General features: G+C 39.3%; 1 protein-coding gene across 8 annotated transcripts in view; it reads right to left on the minus strand.

The window, feature by feature from the left end:
• kcnh5b (potassium voltage-gated channel, subfamily H (eag-related), member 5b) overlaps positions 1-17,658 on the minus strand; it is a 110,351-nt gene that overhangs the window by 79,096 nt on the left and 13,597 nt on the right. For all 8 annotated transcript variants that reach the window (XM_079370254.1, XM_079370255.1, XM_079370261.1 and 5 more), the window contains 2 exons: positions 13,186-13,301; positions 6,908-7,300 (listed from right to left, as the gene is read on the minus strand). In XM_079370254.1, the coding sequence (XP_079226380.1) occupies positions 6,908-7,300; positions 13,186-13,301 (509 nt within the window). The remainder of the gene's footprint in view (positions 1-6,907; positions 7,301-13,185; positions 13,302-17,658) is intronic.

Genomic DNA, 17,658 nt, shown 5'->3' on the forward strand with positions numbered 1-17,658 from the left:
AAGGGATGAAGATAGCTGTTGAAAACTCTGCAAACAGTGAAAAGATGCATGAAATGATACGGTAAAAAAACTGACATATGTATCCTGGGATCTTTATAGATCTGAAAGGTATTTTTTTATTTGCTCTGGGAAAGTCGTCTGGGCCCATTCTGGGTTAGATGGAATACCATTTGCCCTGATTAAGGTTTGACCAAACCCATCAGCAAATTATGGTCTGGTGAAAAATGAAGCCAATACAGAAGTGCAAGATCCTGCAGTTCGTCAAGTCTAGACCAATGCTGAACTAAAATCCTGCTTGATTAAATGTTGGAACCAGCAACCTTTAGCCTAGTCTGACTGGTAGCATTGGGAGGCATTTTGGTTGACAATACTACCTCCGATCATTCTGTCTTCTTTCATCCCGACATCTCGTCTGGACTATCAAACGCAATCAGAGGACACATTCAACTCCATCTTTCTTCTTCCATCATACCTGGCCTCTCTTCGTGTTAACAGGATAACATAAGGAGTGTTATTACCACGCCCAAAGCTGCACAGCTTCCTCCCAGCTTGGAAGGCCACAGCGGTGGCAACAAGCACGGCACACAGAAAGGTCATCCTGGATTAGACCTTTCCGAGTCACGGTGGCGCCTGCAGACATGCACTGTGAGCTCCCCTCAGCCTGCCAGGATCCTCGGTGACAGCAGGTGGCATCAGGACCCATGGGGGTCCCTCGTTGACACAAACACAAGCCCCCCACCACCACACACACGCTCCATCTCCTCACCCTATCTCTGCTGTAACCTAAAGCAACACCAACAGAACTCCACAGGAGAATGTTACATCATTGTTTGCGGTTTTACAGCCAAAGCTAAACTATGGTACATCAGTTGTTGTGCTGATGTGCCAGCTGACCTGTATGTGACTCAGCGTAGGTGTTCCTGCTCCTGAGATATAAAAAACCAAAGTCCAATATTTCAACAGAAAGTAACAGAGAGAAATATGTATAACGTGGATAAGGTTTGTTCTCGTTTTTTTGGCTAAAGTAACTTATATAGAACTATTTAACATACATTGTTACTATGTTTTATTTACATGGAGGGCATTTCTTAGGTACCTAAAGTTTTGCCATACAGCCCTTTAAATAGTACTACAAAGTTTAGCAACTGTGCTAGTACTGAGCTAGGCCTCCAAACAGACAATGAGCTGACTGTCATCGACTAGGTTATTCATACTATTAGTAACCCATGTAAACCGTTTAAACACCCTTTAAAGTTGTTGAAATGTTATGATTGGTCTTGAGTTGTTTTTTTTTTTTGTTTTTTTGGGGGGGGGGTTATTATTTTATTTGTCTTTCACGCACTAGACGATTCGGCCAGACCACTCTCCTGCTGTTTGTAGTACAGATTTCACAATGGTGATTCCACAGACCAATCATGATCAATTCTGAATTCAGAGAAAAAATAAACATGGAGCATGGTCAATATTATTCATTGCTATTGCGGTACTCGGACATTATAAAAAGGCATGCATGTTGTTTCCATTATTTCACAAGCTGGTCTTCATTTTCAATCTTTTCAAAATTATGCTAAACCCAATGGCACCGCTTCCCAGACTGCTTGCTCTCATTGACTATTACACGTACTCCGTCTGAGGCAGCATCGTCTGGAATCTTGATATGTAAGATTTCCAAATGAGGGAGGCTTTGATTCATTCTGGGGCAGTAAAATAAATGTATTGGCTTCACACACTAGAGGATTATTTTAACAAATAATTGGTGGCCTTGAATTGAATTGTAAAATACTACCCCACCACCACGTGATTGTTGAAAAAAAACACACACAAAAAACAGCTGTAAAAAAATAAATAAATAAATAAAAAGTCTTCCACTGTAGAGAAATTACAAGTTAGGACTTGGTAATGACTTCTAAGTCCTCACAGGTATTGAATATGTATGTACATCAAGGTCCCGGAGTTGGCAGCGCCTGCATGTCACCAGCTTGGCAGACTCTTCCAAGCTGAATTAAAACATGACCAAAAATACTTCCTGCCTACTTCAGCCATCACAGACAGGAACCGGAGAGAATTCAGTCCGCAATAAGTCTATAATAATCTTTGCTATTTTCTATCACACTGCACCTAAAGCTTCCCACACACTGTCCTCAGTCAGCAGCCATCTATTCTTCTGCTCTGCTAATACGGGAAAGCAGAAAAGAAAATGTCAATTTAGAAAAGAGGGGAAGAGAAACCCTGTCTCAGTCCTGTTTATCTGCAGGGAATTTATGTGCCATTGATTTCACTTCAGCCCGTCTCGCCCTGCTTGCTGTTTAAAAGACAGGGACGGAAAACTCCACCCAGCGGGGACGCATCGAATCCATCAGCGGCCCGCAGAGAGTGGCTGGCATCGAGAACACCTGAACCAAGAATAAGACTCGTTACAATGAGCCATTCAGTAAGGGGTAAACGGTATCAGCAGCAGGAGAAAACACGAAAACATGAAGCGGAGCAGGTTTAAACAGTTACGAATAAACTGAGACCTACGGGCTTCACTAAAGTCCAAAAATTAAATATTAATATTTTAAACACGTCTGTCTGGTTTGAGCCACATTCTCTCAACATTTTCTTTATTCCCCAAATAACGTTTTCTGAAACCTCAGGAGTGTCATAACATAAACTCTTTCAAGGCCTGACGGTTCCTGTTCTATCATTCACAATGCTTAATATTACAGCAGTGCTGGTAAACTTATTTGATGTTGAAGAAAAAAGATATCTGAACACAAATCTGGGGAACAGATTTTGTATTTCCATGCTAAGTGTTTATTTCACTGCAGGAAATAACAGAAACAGAACTTCTGTCTCCGAGACAAAACATCTGTATCTTCTTACTGGTGTTTTTCCTGACATACTTTAGATACTTGACAAGACAAAGCAGCTGCATGTCTGTCATTCCAAAGCTGCTGTCAATATGAGGGGACAGAATATTCAATATATACTATTAAGAGGAGATGGTCATTTCAATTGTGTCTTTATTTTGGGGGAGTGGGAGGTCATGGTGAGGACCCCATTCCAAATTAATGTAATGGTGTCATTTGTAGCTTTATTAAGTAAAAGTGCAGGGGCAACACTTAAATCTTTTTCGCCTAATTGCTTAAAGACCCGAAAATAAGAAGTCCTTTATTCTTTTACATTCCTGGTTCGTACGTAGCTGTACATAAATAAACAGTAGACCTCACTGTGCCAGAGACCGTGTGGCACAGCAGTCCTGTGGCTGGTTATAGATCCCAAGTTTTAAATAAATCAATACACTCTTTGCGTGTATCTGTGATACTTATATTAACTGATGAATTTATTCAACCACGTTGGCCGACACTTCCAAATCTTGAAATCCAAACGGCACGTATTCCTTGGCATACATTATTAAGACACACTGAAGCAGCTCATCTGAGTGCACAAAGCGAGGCTGGCACGCAACCACATGCTAAGAAGAACAGGGTCTCTGTACCAGATAAAAAAAAAAAAACAAAGCTTTACCTCGCCTACATAACACATCATCTGTATGCCAGGAGATTTTTTTTCCACATCATTCCTGTGATTAGAAGGAAAACGCTGACACTAGTCAGCAAAAAACAATTTTTACTTCCATGTGCATACATGTAAGTGTAACTATTGGATTGGTTGGTTTTGTCGAGCGAGCGTCCTGAAAGCACAGACTCATGTTTTCATATAGAAACATGAATAAATGAAGTATATTTATTTTATGTGCATTGTTCTGCATCTGCTGTTATTCAAAGCAGAGTTTCCATTCTGGTGGAGGAGTGAAATTAATGTTTGGCATGGAACATTAATAGATGGTAGAAATTGAGCCGTTGGCAGCTTAAATGTTGGTATTACAGTATTATTATTATTACTGGCACTCAAAAACTCATGTGATTACGCCCCCACTTGGCATACAGACAGGTACACACACACACACACACACACACACACACACACACACACACACACACACACACAGGAACACAATGAAGCCTGTCGGTGCACAGGCACATACCCACACCATGTGTTCACAAGCATGTGCATATACACACGTCTGCTTTTTTGCACCCACTCGTGAAAAGATTAAACATTTAAACATGAAAAACAGAGAAGAGCAAGAGTACAACATGACCAGACAGCATTTGTTCTTTTTCCCCCCCATTTTGGACCCAACAGACCGGTCCTTCTACTCAGGCTGAGGTCTAATTAATTCAGCGGGAAATCAAGTAGAAAAGCACCTATAATGGACTTCAGGCCATATTGATATAACTCTTCGATATCTGACGGGTGTAAATTGGCGTGAAAATCATTGAGAGTCGGCTTGATCCCTCGCGTACCTCTCCTAGAATTCAAACGGCAGGGTCATGATCTAAAAGAAAAACTCTCAAACCCCGAACCCCAGAGGGGCTAACTTAAACCTTTTCTTAAACTGCTTAAAGAAAACTAAACCTCTCCAAATCAATGTGCTCTTTCAGGGCTTATTAGAAAAAGCAGAAGAATTGGATTTCTCCTCCACAGTCAAAACCTCGATCAGAATACGAGCAGCAGCAGCGACTTTTGTTTTTGTTAAAGACACTTCAGCCACAGTGGGGAAAAAAATAAATCATACCTGCAGTCCAATTACCATTAAAATGTCATGGGGTCAAGGTTTAGAGGGACAGTAACACAAAATGAGGACCAGGAATAATCATGTGGAATCAGCTTTTGACGTATTTCAATAATGAATTTTTAAATCAACGCTAACAGGGCCTGGACAGCAAGACTGCTGGAAAGTTTACGATTTCTATTCCTCAACACTTCACAAGCAAGCTGCCTTTCATTATCTCAGCCTGAATAAAAAGCAGTGCACCATCAATAATTAATCAAGGAGCTTTACGAGCTTATTTACTAAAAATAGAACCTGCTGTTGTGTCGCACAGCCAAACAAGAGACAAACAGTCACATTACCAGATTTGTGATTGTGACTCTGTACACGCAGTAATGCAACTCTGGACCAGGCTTAAAACATCAGTTGAACATGATAATGCATTGTTGTTGAGTAGATTAACTACACTTCCCATATAATTGAAGAATTGGATTAGAAAAAAATGTGTAGTACTGTATGGATGAAGCGCCAATAGTTTAGCTGGTCTTTGACATAAACCAGAGTATAAAACAGCGTATATTTAGACAAAGCAGCAGCTTGTGGAAAATATGTTACCGTTTTTTATCATATTTTATTGCAGACTAATGTTTGGAGACATTTTGAATCATAGTTTAAGATATTTGTCCCACTGGTGTCTCAGATTGATAGTTCAAAGGCCATTAGATGGCGTTAGACAGCATTCTTGTAGTCTGAATTCAGGTTACCTGCTCAGATGTCAGTTTTTCAATCATATGCAATACATTGTAACTCTTTGCTTGTCTTGTCTACGTCATGCAAAGGAAGTGTTTACTGATAACAAATTCTCATCCTACATTCAAGCACATAACCCTGTTTTTTGTTTCTTTGAAAAATGTCAAAGACGTTTTTTTTTTGTTTTTTTTCCCCCAGTATGGACATCAAACATCATATGCCAGCAATTATAACCATTAAAATGTTGAATATAGAAACAGATCATCTTGTTGCTGATGGTCCCATTTGTTTTTGTAAGTCATTAAGAAGCGCCACAGTTATTTTTAGTCTATCTCATAAGCTAGTTAAAAACTCCTTACGGGGCTTTGAAAAATGTGGCCACACTCAACAGACTTCTTCAACGTCTAATGCGAGTAAGACTAGGATGACGTCTTCCCCACTCTACATTCATTCTGCATGCATTTCCACCTTGTCCACCTGACTTTTTTCTTGGTCCAGATAAGCTGCCACATGTTAACAGCAAGGCTAAATGGGGTCACAGACATCCACAGAGAGTCTTCTGAGGCCAGCAGCTGGAAGCTGGACAATCAGCAAACTGCAGGAAGCAGTTATCATAATGACATGATGAATCATCCCCTCCTGAGACTACTGACTGTAATCCAGGCAATCTGGATATAACACACTGTTAATTCTGTAGAGCTGTGACCTATAATCTGCCTTAGATTCAATTAGAAACTACTCAGGTTTAATTATTTCTGTATAGATGCTTGTTTAAATAATTTCCAGAGCTGTTGCTGTGTTTGTCCTGACAGGTGTAAGAAGAGGTTTGAGGTCGTCTCAGTGAAGGTCAAATCATCTGTGGGTAAAACTAAGTTATTGGCTTCATCCTGTTTCAAATCAAAGTTGCATTCTACCCCTTACCCACGCTTATTACCCAACAGCCTCACCAGTAAAAAAAAGTGGGTGAAGAAACGCATGTTATTTTGTCAGTATGGGACGGAGTGTAAGAATGTATAACCCAACATCTACCCTGGTTTTACTCAACACCTCAACTACTTCTCTCTTGGCAGATATGCCATTTGATGGAACAGAAAACTCAGAGGCGGTAACAGAAACAAGCATTACCCGTTACACTTTGGGATGTAAGCAAGCTAAATAAAAGGCAATTTGGCAATTTGGCAATTTGGCAATTCCATTTTGTACTAAAATGTGACGTCAAGCAGGATTATTCGGGTCCGTCCCTCCAGTTAGGCAATTTGTGAACATAGAGCCCCCTTGTCAACCTACAATGGATTCCTATTGGCATCCAAACAACTGACTGTTCATTCATCTATAAATATTTACAGACTGTGTGGGCGAAAAACCAAAAGAAGCAAGATGGTTTAAATTGATTAACAGTATGAAAACATTGCAACAGTCTAAATATATTTAAAAATGTCTGTCATAGTCATAGCTTTTCCACACCATCGCCACAGTCCAGACAATAGTTCCTAACATTACCTCCTTTACAAATTAAGTTCACAACTAAAATAAAAAATACCAAAAACCCAAGCATACCTCATCCACGTTCTCAAAGGCGTTGATGATGTCATAGGGCAGGCAGGACAGCAGGTCGATGACAAACCAGGTCTTCAGATAGTTCATGCGGATGAGCTTGGGGTCGGAGATGACCTCTCCGCCTGGCCCCACGAAGGTCGTGTGGAAGTTGAGGACGATGTCAACCAGGAAGATGACGTCCACCACACTGTCCAGCACCAGCCACACAATGTTGTTCTGTTTGGTCTTGAAAGAGACGTTGTAGGGCACCATGATGGCCGTGTAGAAGGTGAGGATGAGGATAACCCAGTCCCATGTGGTCTTGAAGGTGCAGTAGTGGAGGATAATGTGGGGCGGAGTCTTGGGGGCCTCCTGCTTGTACGTTGGGAGGATGTCTGAGTTCAGCTGTAAGACCTGGTGATAAGACAGAGCACCGAGCGTTAAGTCAACAAATCTGTCTCTGAGGTTTCCTTTAACTAAATGCATTTATTTAAAAAAAAAATCATTAACATTATCAACATTAGAAAAGCATGCAATTTAAGGATTTGACAAATGACTGTAGATGCTTCTTTTTCAGATTCACTGTAGAACTGAATATCATGTTTTTTAGGCTGATCACAGACCTGCCTGCCTTGAGCTGCCAAGTCAGAACCATCATTCTTTAAAAGTCCTCATCAGCACTTGATCCTGCCAACTTTTGAATCTTGTTTACTTCCTTGTGTTTACCATCTGTCTCTTTATACATTTCATTGTTCTTCTGAAACCCTGTGTAAATGACCTTCTTTCATAGCATGTCCTATTTCCCCCTTTTTTTTAATGATTTACAAATAAAGAAATACTTGTTTTATAAGATAACAGGTGAATATGAAACTTTTACATGCAAACAATTTTTTTCAAATAAAAGCATAAAAACATCATAATAGAAATACACCTTTCTACAAGTAACTGTTTCTCGAAATGTAATCATTAAAATGCTTTCTTTTTTTTTCTTTTTTTTTACGAAGGTTGATTCACAGTTTTGGTTTTAATTCAAATGGTTTTAATTCCACATAGGTGTGAGGGATTATTCTGTGTGGAGTTAAATTGCCTCTAGGTGTGAATGTGAGCCTGTCAGTTTGTCCTTCTCTCTGTGTCAGCTCTGTGTGACAGGTGAACTCCTCAACGACAGCTGAGTCCAACTCCAGTCGCCCTGTAACCCTCCAAAGGAAAAGCACATTAAGCATTACAAACCAATTGTTTTTATTTTTTCAGTACAATCTCTGAATTTTCACTTTCCCCTCGGAAAAAATCCTCAAAGGGCGAACACGTTACAGTAACAATAGTGAACCTTGACAAATAACCACAATATTACTTATTTACACATGAACAGAAAAAAGTAGAAAAAAAAGGCAGCTACTTCCATGGATTAAATGAAGCGCTAGATAAAAGCAAGATCCATTGATAAATTCAAACATAAGTTGTAGTTTGATGATGAGGCAGTTTTTGTCTCTTCAGCCTGCTATATACTGTATTTCTAATGAACCAGCAAACTTTTCTTGAAGTCAGAGAATCAGAGTTTTTTCGTATTTATTCTTAAAATCTTTTCTACTGCGTAAACCAACCACGGATTGTTGTCTCTTAGGATTAACAGAAAAAGGAAAGAAAACAAAGTAAACCGATGACAAAGTTTAAGAAGGAAAAAGTTAGCTTTTTATTCTTGTCATGTTTGTCCCCTGTACGTCTAAAGAGAGATGGACATAAAGCGAGGAGAGTAAATCACGTCTACAATGTTTTTTTCTGCAAATTTCATCTGTTCTCACATTTTTGCTGTTCCCTTGAAGCTCTCTGTGACAAAACAGCATAATGAACAAATTTGGTTTGTAAAAAGAAAAAAGGAATCTTTAGAACAGAAATGGGAAGAAGAAAAAAATGAGATGAGATGGAGAAAGATTTTCGCCAAAAAAGAGGCATGAAAAAACAGCTATTATATGTGTGGTTTAATGGTGGTTTAATTTCATCTGCAGAGATCACACATTCACCCTTCAACAAGTCTCACACTCAATGGCACATTGTTCTGGTTGTGTCCAGCTGCTACAGAAGGTAAACTGCGATACTGTCTACAGAGCAAAATATATAATCCATGATTATAGTTTCCCTAAATGGTAATAATCACAGCGCTTTATGCTGTTCAATAGAAAAAAGCCTCCATAATATATATATATATATATATATATATATATATATATATATATATATATATATATATATATATATACGATAAAAGATTGAAATGATGATGACTGCTTTTGGTAGACATAATATTGATAATATATTTGATATTTAAATGTTATTGCCACTTCAGCTGAAGTTTTTATTACTTTCATACTGAGCTACTGCTCCTATTGACAATAATGAAGACGATTAAATTACTTCTACTGAAATCCATTTAGGTGCTACTGTTGATAGTTCATCCTGCTGCATGATGCTGCTGCAGTATATCCTCTTTTACTTTATGCTGCTTTGCCCCTGAACGCCACTTTAACCTGCATCTGATACTTTCAGTGTGTCACGTCTCTTTACCTGTTCGTGACACAGTGTTTGCAGAACAATGCTATTGATATAGGTCTACATCGAGCAGGCTACTGCTATCACTACTACGCCCAGTATTGCGTTTTATATCATTTATACCACTTGTGCTGATGCATGTTTTCTCTACTATTCCTGCTACTGCTATAGATTCCCTGCTGTTATAGTAAGCTTTCTTCTTCTCCTCTAATACTCGCATAACTGCTGCTTCTACTACTTGTAGTTCTGCTCTAGCTTGTACTAGTTATGTTGCTGCTTCGACTTTTACCCCTATATAGCCATAATGCTATAAACATTGATGCCTATTTAGCTATGTTTTAATTTTTACAAACGCTACAGTTTTTTTCTAATTCAACTGACTGATCACTTCAATGGAAATTCAAACTAACATAAGTCTAAAATTAAGAAAACACACAATGCTAGCACCGTTTGGATGGCCTTGATTAGCCTTATTTGTCCACACAGTGGGACAGGGTGAGATGTGAAGTCACACAGAGGATTAACAGCAGGCTTTTTTCACAGCTTGCATCTGATCTCAATCTTATCATCAGAGCTGCCAATCAAACAGACCCAGGTCAACTACAGCACAGCCTCTTTAGAATGTGACTGCCGATTAGCAGCCCAGCGGCATCATGAGGAGAAAAATTAAAACATCCCTGCTTATGTGACACTCGACAGCGTCCTCGACGGAAGAAGCCAGCTGTCCCTTTCAGGCTGCAGAGCCGATGTATCACCTGCAAACTCTAGTGAGCATGCTCAGAACATTCTGCAACTAAGGCTGCAGTAGCAAAGAGGGTGTGTATTGGCTTGTAAGTGATGATGCGTTTTCCCTTTTCCCTTTCTCCTTTGCCAACATTACTCTCCTTTGCTCCCCTCTATTCTTTCCTACCAGCTATCTCTCTCTTACTGTACATGCTACTTCTGTCTTTTTCAATCTTACCCCCAGCATTTTGTCTGCACAACATACTCTCTAACAGAAAGCCTAAGTAAGACAAGAAGTTCAGTTTCTCTAGTTCACTACTTCCAAGTGACTGATCAACAATCAAACTGACTTATTTGGGGGAGTTTTTCCATGACAAAATTGTAAAAAGACAAGAGATTCTAAGGTTATATAATATCTATAAGAAGGCTGTCAGCGTTAATCAGGATTAACCATCTGAATTTATTTGAAGAAGAATAAATCAACATTCAGACGTAAATGTATCCGAATTGGTTCAAAGGCTAATTCTTATTTTCATCTACAAAAGAGGGGCCAGGCAGTGTTCCTTTCAAGAGCAAACAAAGTGCTTCACATTAAAAGGGTTCATCAAAGACTTTTTAATGTCACAAATTTACCAAGGTAGAATAAACAATACAAAACTTGGTGTTTCAGCAGTTTACTATGTTGACTAAAATAAATAAGAGATTAATCTTCAAATTTGAAACTTTGGCAATGTGTAATACGATAATCTTACACTGAATAGCATGATACTCCTCTTTTAAAGTGCAGATAAAATTCTTGAACTACTTGTTCAGTTCGTGCATAATTCAACTTTTACATTTTCATTGGAGCACCAGTTTTTAACTCTGAGCACACCCGCTAAAAAGAACCAAGTCCCAAAAACCAGATAGGTCTCACATTTCTTCAGTTTTATATCTCTTCGGGGTGAATTCTTTCCTTCTGTCCTTCTTCTTTTCCCACCTCCCTTATTAATTCTTGGTTCCCACTTCCTCTTTACTTAATTCATTACTTCCCTCTTTCCTCTTATTCAGCTACCTCTCTTTGCACTTTCCCATATCTCATATGTGCTCCTCTTCCATTCAATCCTCCCTCCTCCCCCTTCCGCCAAGTCTCTCGCCTTCTCTCCTCTGACTGCTCCCCCCTGCCCTCATCACCTTTAAACCACCCTGAAAGTAACAGTTTTGCTAAAAACCCACAAAAGTCCCCTGCCTTGTGTGCTAAGAGGGGTTGAAACTCATACAAATTCTGATTAAAGATGATACACCTCACTCAGACCCTCATGAATAAAACAGATGGGTGAGGGATGGTGATAGACGACATTGAGCCATCTTCTCCCCACACTACGAAATCAATTTAGCTAAAGTTCGAGAAGCTGTCACAATCATTGGGAGTGCCCACACAGCTCCCTTCTTTCGCAGTCCGCCCAACATGACATATTAATGACATCCTTTCCATGGGAATACAAGCCCCACTGGCTAAAACAACTGCTGGGAAGTTAGCAGAAAATTGTACAGTAAGTCAGGGAGGGCGGACCTATTCTGTATTCTGTTTGACAAAGTACAATCTGCTCCCATGCTTTTGTAAATCCATGAATACATTTGTCTGGTTGTGTGGCGGCTTTACTTCAGCATGAGTCAAATGAATTGGATGTGGCACTTATAATATTATAATAATATTATAATGTTTTATAAGAGGGTTTATTTGTGCAGAAATAATGTAAAGAGCAGCGAGATGCTGTGTAATGTATGCAAAGAGGTACAAACTTCAAATGCAGTTACTTTCCGTTTCCTCTTTTTAGATTATTTTACTCCTGCAATCTTAACTTTAAGAGGCAAACGCTTAAACTTATTATTGTTGGGTTTTTTAAATTCATATAACTCATTCTTTAGAAAGCACATCAACAAAACAAATGATACTGTATGTAACATAATCAAACTGATGATTTGAATAACACAACGGATCCAGAGAATTTAAATATGGAGGTCATTACTTTGATGAAAACAGTCTTAGCAGGTGGTAACATGTTTGCCAATTATAGGTAATTATATAAATCATAGTTCTGCAGCTGCAATAAAACATTTTCATGTTGGGAGCTGTTTTAGCTATGACACAAATTGAATTGTAGTTTGATAAAAATATCAAAGGCGGGTCATTTAATATGACTGTATCTGCTGAAGTAGGCACTCATTCACTTAAAAAGAGACATATAGACCCTTAAAGTCTCAGGTTTTGAGTGATTGAGCCCATGATTCGACCTCTTCTAAAGAACACGCAGAATGTTTTGATATGGAGCTAGTCCCGGCTGATTCAGCACCATGGAGAGGGACTGAACTCAATGAGCAAACAACTAGTCCTACAGGGAGAATGAGCAATGAGGCTTTGTTTTATTGCGTTCATTTTTTAACCTATTGGGCTTCGTGTTGGGATAATGGGCCGTCAGTCCGTCGGGAAATGATACAGACTCGTAGGATTTCAGATAATGAGCTGTCAGACAATGGCGGGGCATGTCAGCTTCGACCTGCTTTTGATTTTTGCCTTCTTTTTATTTGATGTTGTTGTCAGCTTAAAGGCAGGGTAGGTCATTTTCTCCAGATACACTTTTAAGATTTTGGTTGAAATTGTCTTTCAGTTCTGACAGTAGTTAATAATTATTGTGCTCTGAAAAAACAATACGACACAATGAATACTGCGCAAACCTTGATGTAAGCATAATCAATTGATCAATAATCTAGCAGAGGCCTCTGAGTTAAAACGATTTGTTGAAAGACAAATCACTTAACTGCTCATCTAGAACCTGTATGAAATGTAAATTTAATTAAGTGAAAAACTGTTTAACCTTTAGTTTATTGCACTCCAGAAAATAAATTGAGCTCATTAAATAAAGATGGGTTAAGTGATTATAATAGCTATAGTTTAGCTCTGTTTATGTGTAGTTTAATTTGTTTTGGATATATTTGCTATAAAAGCGACAGTTTAAAACTGTCCATGTATCGGTGTGTGTGTGCGTACTCACCTCTGCCAGTCTGGACGGTTTATGGCTGACTTCAGGTTTGCTGATGGGTGCCAGCTGCTGCAGCGTGTTGCGGTTGTTGGTGAGCGCCCTTGTTAGCCGTGCAAACTTTGTCCATCCTACAGAGAGCAGACATTAAGCAGAGAAAATTACATCACATTTATTACAACCAAACCGGCTCCGAGAACGCAGTCGGCTAACAGCCACTACTGTTGACACAGTTCTCCAGTTCATGTCTCCAACAGGGACATGCTGAAGTTACACAATATTCCCACAGCTTCCAATTGTGCGTGTCACTAGAGGACTGTGTTTTTCCAGGTTGGTGGGTCATATTCACAATAAACCTGACAAGATGTGAATGCAGCATAAGCCCTGGGTTTTATGGCCGGGATTAGCCCTGCAGAAAGTGTCCTTGAACACAACTGAATATCCAGAAGCTGCAGGGTTTCTGCTCAATAGCTGTCTGATGTGCTCTGATCTCTGTGTGGAAACAGTAGATGAAAGGGAATTTCTCCTGCTAGGGGACCAATACCACAGGAATCCTTGGACATTTAGCATATGTTTGACTTATAAATACCACGCTTACGGGATAAAGCTACTGTCTACATTTCTAGACTGCTAACAAAGAAAAAAAATCACATTATATATAAAACCAAATAATTTGGCTTTCCATGAGCTGAGATTAAATCCATAACATTGAATTGTTTGTTCAATAAAAGGAGAAGATAAAGCTTTTTAATAAACCAATGCTGTTTCACCGACAATTACGCTTTGTTACATTATTCTTTGTATAAATGATCAATGTCATTGCACACAATCCTGATAAATAAAATAAATAACAATTAGATAAAAATGTGTCTCCTCTCTGACCTTTTTCATAACAATGTCAAAGATGACTATTCTATTTTTTTTACTACTGGTACTGTTTTTCAAAAACTGCTATATACATAAACCACTGAGTACTTACTGCTATGTTTAGTCATAATTTTTTAGCCTTTTTTTTCCCATTTCCCATTTCTATGCACAATCTTGGTTTCAGTTTGTAGGATAACATTGAAACTATCACTGTGTCAGCCGTCAACCTCAAACACATGGCCTTTCTAGTAGTGGTCATTTTCCCACCATGGTGCTCACCAACCTGCTGCTGAATGAAAGCAAACACAGTTTGAGATGAGCCTGCTCTAAAAATAAAATCAAATGCCTGAAAGGGCAAAGAGTAGCACAACAGAGACCCACCAAGTATAGTAGTCCCAAATCGTGATCGACCCGGCTCTTTGAAGAGACCGTTATGCATAGAAAGTGGACTTTGAAATAGCTTTTAACCCTGAAGCCTCCAGCTGCCTGAATACCCCCCCGACCCTTTCATTCTTTTTTCAACTAGACTCTAGAGGCAAATTCAGCCATTCATTTTCTGTGTGCACTGGTGTGAAAAAAGCCAAATACAACACTATATTAAGACCCATATAGAGTGATGGTCTAAAGATAATGTCTTTTATTCAGAGTTTTTTTTCTCTCTTTTTTTGAGAACCAATAGCTGGATTTCCCCTGAGGAAAACGGATGTGTCAGCTGTTTAATAACTCCCTATTCAATTTTAGGTGCATAGAGAGGCTTCTTTTACGTTAATATTCTGTATGGTAATATGGAAAATCAGTGTTGTATCACCACAGATAATAAGCCCTGCTGTTCTTAGCCTAAATAGAACTTCCTGGAACTCTCCTAGAGGAGTCTGCTGCAGCTGTACTTGTGTTAATCTCAATGTAACATGTGCAATGTGTCGCTTTCTTTAGAGCAACAAACTCTTGAATATGTTGGAACTTGAAGTTACTTTGGGTGGCCACATGTTTTATTTTGTGTGGAAAAGACATATGGCAGCCAGTTTAAATAATTGTGGTTAGCGTTTTACGCTAACATTTTAACAAGTTATGAGTCCACCATGAGGATACTAACAGTGTTCAACATTGACAGTCTGCGTCTGGGTCTGTTTTTCTTTAAGTCACAGATGCTCACTGTAAATACTTGTTTCCTTTTCTGATGTAGAAAATTAGTTCTACTGGCAAAGTAATTGCCTTTCTTTAAACAAACGTCAAGAGTGTTTCTCTTTACTGTCTGTTCAGTGGCTGCCGTTGCATAATTCACTGTATAGTGTGCTTGCATTATGAAGGAGTACCATGCCTCGATGTGTTTAATAATAGCATTCCATCGGCTTAGAAAGCAAGCCAATGTGTTCTCTTTCAGACCCAGAACCACTTTCATCATGAAGCAAACTAGAAGAATGTGTCCTGGTGCTACTCATGTAAATACATGCTGACACACAAGGACAAAAGGACCTCACATAGAGCGCCAGGAGAAAATGCAGGACAAGTTAATAAGAGGTCTTTTTCATCATTAAGGGTAATGCTCAAGCCGTGGCTCTCCTAAAGAAAGCAACACTGCTTGATTTTTCAGACTGGTGCTCAATGGAAGTCGAGGCTGAATAACAGGAAGGTAAAAAAGCCTGTGCTAAAAATAACAAGGAGCTGAACTGGTTAGCACACAAAAAAAAGTAAAATATAAATTAAGATTTTGATCAGCATCGAAGAGTGCTCGCACACAGCTTCAGACCCGACAAAGTAGGACACTACAATAAAAATCATTCATGTAATACTTACATTTTACATATGTTCTTTAAAGCCAATCCATTACTGGTCGGCATATTGAAAAGACTGTCTCAACCTGAGTTTTGGTTAAATAGTAGAAGACAATGGAGGTAGATATGTGGCCGGTAAACAGCTACAACAATCCCCGTTGTAGTCATATCTGTTACGCCAAAGTCCTCAATAAAACCAATGACTAATAAATAAAATAACCCCCTGTACCGTGTGTGCCGGAAAAAAAAAAACAAGAACTTCAATCAGTTGTTTTCAAGGCTGTAATACGCCATTCTAGATTGGGCCGTGTTTGTGACCTACAGGGCTTTTTGAGCCTGAAACCTAGTGGACAGTGAGGAACTGGAGTTGCTATTTTCAACACAAGAAGTTGCTGCTCAGGTTTGAAAAGGGTTGGGTCAAACACGTCTGCTATTTATTAAAGGCGAGTAACAAACCTAACCTGCAGATCTCTCAGGATCTGTGTGCCTATTGTTCAGACTTTTCACTGCCCTACACATTGCCCATAACCTTCTGGGTCCATTTGTAAAGTGTGGCACAGCGTGGGGCAGCCATAAGCATGGCAGGTTCACAAGATCATAGGGAGGACGACAAGATAACACAAGAATAAGGAGAACGACGTGCAAACAACAGGTTATGTTTAATCTGCCGAGGTTGATTTGCTGGTGGTTTAGCTGAGATTTTGAGAACTTTCTCAAATCAAGTTAACTTTGATAGTGAAAGACAAACTGTATGATCCAAATGTTCAATGCCTGAAGGTAAGGGTTAAGTTGCTAACTGTGACCTTACAGCTGTTGTGTTTCTTCCTCAGCACTCCTCACTAGTTCCTATTAGCTGCCTACTTGAAATGATGTGTCACCTGAGGCGGAGGCTAACAGCCATCTGTGAGTCTTTAACAGGTGCTGACAAAGCAAAGAGTCAAAACTGCAGCTCTGCAAGACAACAAAAATACACCCCCCTTCAACACTTGTGCTCTGCCACATGTTTAGCTTTCTTTTCATGGTGCTTTTTCTGCGATGGTGATGCCAATATTTTCGTCTGTTCCTACTCTGCTGCAAGTCCCTCAAACTAAATAGCTCAACCAGCAGCCATGTGTGCAGAAAATATTATTCAGAATGAAAAGATTCTTGATCTTAAAGTGGGATAAAGAAAAAAAAGAAAAAAAAAAAGATCTTTCAACTCTATATGCTTGCCTAATGAATCACAAAATCAATCAATCAATCTTGATTTGTATAGCATCAAGACACATTACCAAAAGCAGGTAAAGGACTTTGTCCGTTATCATTAAATAAAGAGCAGGTAAAAAGACCATGCTCATTTTTATGTTCACAAAAAGCAGGTAAAGGACCTTACATATTGCTATATATGACAAGAGCCCAGCTTAATCCGTCCTAGCGTGGCAAGAAAAAAACTTCCCTTTAACAGGCAGAAATCTTCAGCAGCTTGGCTTGAAAATGGGATGGGGGAGATGTGATAAAATGCAGAAAGAAGGATAGGATAGGAAAAGGGGGAGATTAGTTGTTTGGGCAGGTCATCCTCACCACCAGTCCTGAGGAGCTCAGGAGCTCTCTTAGAAAATGTCAGTTTTCAAAAGGCAACACCGAGGACACTAACTCAAAGGGTCACAAGGTGCAGATAATACATTTAGCATTTATTTTGCTATTTTCAGATGAGGATGGACATTTTTAGCTGACTGTGATCTCTCTCCTGCTCAGCTGATGCTGACGTGCTGTGGCGTGATAATCCTTAGGAGCAGCCAAAGACGAAGCTGGGAGCAAGTTCTGGTCTGCAGCACGAGAAAAGTCGGCTGCAGACGCCTGAAGCGACAAA

The sequence above is a fragment of the Symphodus melops genome (assembly GCF_947650265.1).
Source record: "Symphodus melops genome assembly, chromosome: 19".
Classification (NCBI taxonomy): Eukaryota; Metazoa; Chordata; class Actinopteri; order Labriformes; family Labridae; genus Symphodus; species Symphodus melops.